This window comes from Rhincodon typus, chromosome 39 (assembly GCF_021869965.1).
Source record: "Rhincodon typus isolate 14 chromosome 39, sRhiTyp1.1, whole genome shotgun sequence".
NCBI lineage: Eukaryota > Metazoa > Chordata > Chondrichthyes > Orectolobiformes > Rhincodontidae > Rhincodon > Rhincodon typus.
The window spans coordinates 14,016,629-14,020,507 of NC_063370.1; the positions used below are offsets into that span (position 1 = coordinate 14,016,629).

Consider the following 3,879-nt stretch of genomic DNA (forward strand, 5'->3'; position numbering starts at 1 on the left):
ATGTCCCTTATTTTTAAACTGTGCCCCCTGGTTTTAGACTTTCGAAACAGTGAAATATCTTACTTCTATCCACCCTGTCTACAACGTTAAATATTTTGTAGCTTTCAGTGAGATCATTTCTCATTTATTGAAATTCTAGAGAAAGCAGGCCCAGTTTGCTCAATCTCTCTTCATGTTGCAACCGTACAGGACATTGGTTAGGCCTCTTCTGGAATACTACATTGAATTCTGGTCTCCCTGCTATAAGAAGGATGTTGTGAAACTTGAAAGAGTTCAGAAAAGATTTACAAGGATATTGCCAGGGTTGGAGGGTTATAGGGAGAATCTATTTGTTGGTTGATTGTTGGAAAAACCCATCTGGTTCACTAATGTCCTTTACAGAAGGAAACTGCCAGCCTTACCTGGTCTGGTCTATATGTGACTCCAGACCCACAGCAATGTGGTTGACTCTCAACTGTTCTCTGGGCAATGAGGGATAGGCAACAAATGCTGCCCTAATTTGCCTCACCAAAATATACACAAAATCCCTTTGTAGCTTTAAGGCATCAACTCAATTTAATCCTTTTACAACCACAGCTTCCCAGTCTACATTAACTGTTGAAGAATTGAACACAGTGCAACTGCTGAAACTACGCACTCCAGAAGCCCATCTGTATGTTCTCCTTCTCTCGCTGATGGAATCAACTTGCAACCAAATACTGTAGCTTTCCTAAAATACCAAACACCGTAGTTTACAACTAATTCACCCAAACTGGACTTTAACTTACTGAGCAATTCCTCAGCAGCTAATTAGCTATGTGTTTTCTACTCATTTTCTCAAGGCGTACAGGGTTCTTATACCAATCGTCCATTGACTGGCAGTATATCACAGAAGTGCTAACTTCTGGCAAGTGTCCTGTGACAAATGCTAACCCTTGACAAATGCAAAGTGCTCAGCGACGTTATCCCTATTTTTATACATCTTTCTCAGGTTGCTTTACAACTTTTAACCCAAGCACATGCACCTGAATCAACACAACTGGCAACTTCTAACCCAATTTTTAAATCTTGACCAATGGGAAGAGCACACCTACTTGTCTGCACAACAATTTAACTTTAATTTTTATCTAAACACGTAAATAGATAAATTTCCTTGTAACCTCTAATCCCCAAGACTATATTTCTAAACAAACAACATTGTAGCTTTGGCCTCTGTTTTGTGCTAAGTCAGACTTGCTGGGACCCCGATGTGTAAATCTTTCTTGGCTGTAACTGCAGATAAGCCCAAATGTCCTTTCTAGAGAAAGCACCATGACAGTATTTGGCACTTTAAGAGATGTTAACTTTATCACTTTCTCAACCACATACCACAAAGATTCACAAAGCATAAAGCATACAAATTAAGCCTTTGTTACTAATGTTTTGTATGTTACAATTTAATAATGAAGCCTAATTAATTACACAAGTGTGCTATGAGGTGAAGTCTAACTTGATGGTGGAATGGGTATGTGTTTGGAAGCTCAATTCTGGGTCAAAAACAACACCGAGACCATGAATAATCTGATGCAGCCTCCGATTGTTGCTGAGGGGAAGAGTGTGGTAGTGACCAAAGACAAAGGACAGTGGCTTGTACTGCGATGGGGGTCTTGGCTGCTGGCTAGTGAGACCACGGCACTCCCTGCTTTGTGTCTTTTCAGGTAGACCTGGCAGTGGGTGCCATTCAGGCAGTTGATGTGCGAGCAATGGGCCTTTCCCAGGGACAAAGAGTCTGAGGAAGGTAGGAGATGCTTGGAGGTCTTGCCTTTTGATAGATTTTGGTCAATTGTTTGAAAAGTATAGCGCTGATACGGAGGTTGTGGCTGCTGTTGGGATGACAACTAGGTGAGCGGGGGTGTGTGGGAGTGTAGGCTATGTTGGAGTGGGGCATGAGGGGAGTTGGTGGAAGCTACTGAAGGTGATTGCCTCCCCACTACTCTACTTCCTGTTGACAATTTCCTTGTTCGGGCACAGAGTGCCTTTGAAGCAGTGACCTCAACATCGTGCTCCCACACCCCCCCCAACCCCAGAGTGACAAGTAGATATGCCAGTTGCATGGCAAGTCTCCAGACCCACTGCTGGGTTAATATCATTGGCAGCAGGTTGGATGCTGCCTGACTTGTTGAATACTTCACGTCAGGCTGGCACAACGAGTGCACACTTCAAAGAGGAACCCAACATCCCAATGGACTGGATGGAATGGCAGCAGGCATTTTGAAAGTTATTGGCCACTTGTTTTGTGTTCTTCTGGTTGGAAATATAAACAGACCAATCAGATTTATGATATACTTTAGCAAGGCAGAAGTCGGGCAAGTGTGGTGAAGGGGCAGTGGTTGAGTGGACCACCTCTGCTAGAAAGGGAGGAAGCAGCTGCATTTCATCAGACCCAGCTTCAACTGCTGCCTGTCCACCGTACCCCACCACCACCTCCACCTCACCACCAGTCTTCCTGGGATCCTGTCATCCACAGCATCCCCAGCATCTCACCCACAGCTTCCAATCCCCTCCTCACATCCCTGTCGTCCCCACCCCCCCACCCCTCACCTCCCCTGGGCCCCTGACACCCCTCAACACCAGCACCTTGACACAGCCCGACACCCCTACCTCTAGTCTCCCCACCCCCAGCGTGTTAGTGTAAGGGGCCATGCAGACCCAGATGCTCCCTCTGGCCCATCAACACCTTCTGATGTCCCGAGCCCTGTCTGTGCTAACACAAGGACCATTTAAGCATGATAGACAGTCGCTCAGTTCTAACACCATTTTTATTTACATTCCAAAAGAAAGAAATGTTTCAATGTTTATCATGATCCGGCAGCACTGTTACCTTTCACCGTGAGGCCGGACTCACCAGGACTGTGATTGATAGAGTGCAGCTCAGTCATTCCCTGTACAGCACTTCCCATCTGCTCATCATTATCATCGTCCATGACCGCCAGCATCAGATTTTCAAAGGTATGGCTGTAAAAGAGTAAAACATCTATGTGTGGCTGAAAGCCCAGCTGTAAGTCAGAGATACATTCTTGAGGATTATCTGATCAGCCTTGATCTTGTTGAATGATGCAGCAGGCTTGGTGGGCCAAATGGCCTTTTCCCACTCCTGTATGATGCTCTTATGACAATCCAAATGCTTCGTAGCCAATTTGGAATCATACTCATTGTATTAATGTAGATGCAGCCAATTTGCAGTCAGAAAACTCCCAAACTAACAGTGAGATAAATGACCTGATAATCTGCTTTAGTGATGTTGAATGAGGGAAGAATCTTGTCCAGGACTGCCCCACTCTTCTCCAGATTGAGTTAAAAGATCTTTTGTCTATCAATGAGTACAGGGCCTCATTTTAACGTAGATAACAAGGTGTAGAGCTGGATGAACACAGCAGGCCAAGCAGCAATAGAGGAGCAGGAAGGCTGACGTTTCGGGCCTAGACCCTTCTTCAGAAAAATGCTAACATGTTGTCATTTTAACGTGTCATTTTAACGTGTTGTTCAAAAGATGTCAACTCTGCCAATGCTGCATTCCTGCAATACTGTACTCTAGTGTCAGCCTAGAATTTGTATTGAACCCACAACCATTACAACTCAGATGGGAGTGCATTACTCACTGAGCCCCAGCGGACATTGGCAGTGAATAACAGAGCCAAGCACATTGGGAGGTTCCAGAATTGATATTGATCTGTGCTTGAGTTTGCTGGTTCTGAAACATTCTGTCAGTGAAATACTACAAGTATGCTCAGAATCCTTAAAATATACCGCAATAAAAATCACTGAGAATTCCCATCCCAGATCAATATAGTATATTGTTGTTGTACCAGATTATAGGATGGATGCAAATATACTGGAGAGAGTGCAGCAGCAATTTACAAG

At 44.4% G+C, this 3,879-nt stretch overlaps 1 protein-coding gene across 1 annotated transcript in view; it reads left to right on the plus strand.

Annotated features, from left to right (window-relative positions):
• The first annotated feature begins 1,530 nt into the window (after nt 1-1,530).
• Nucleotides 1,531-3,879, plus strand: part of LOC109931130 (spectrin beta chain, non-erythrocytic 1-like) — a 48,245-nt gene continuing 45,896 nt past the window's right edge. The window contains exon 1 of the mRNA XM_048618235.1: nt 1,531-1,639. Within this exon, the coding sequence (XP_048474192.1) occupies nt 1,531-1,639 (109 nt within the window). The remainder of the gene's footprint in view (nt 1,640-3,879) is intronic.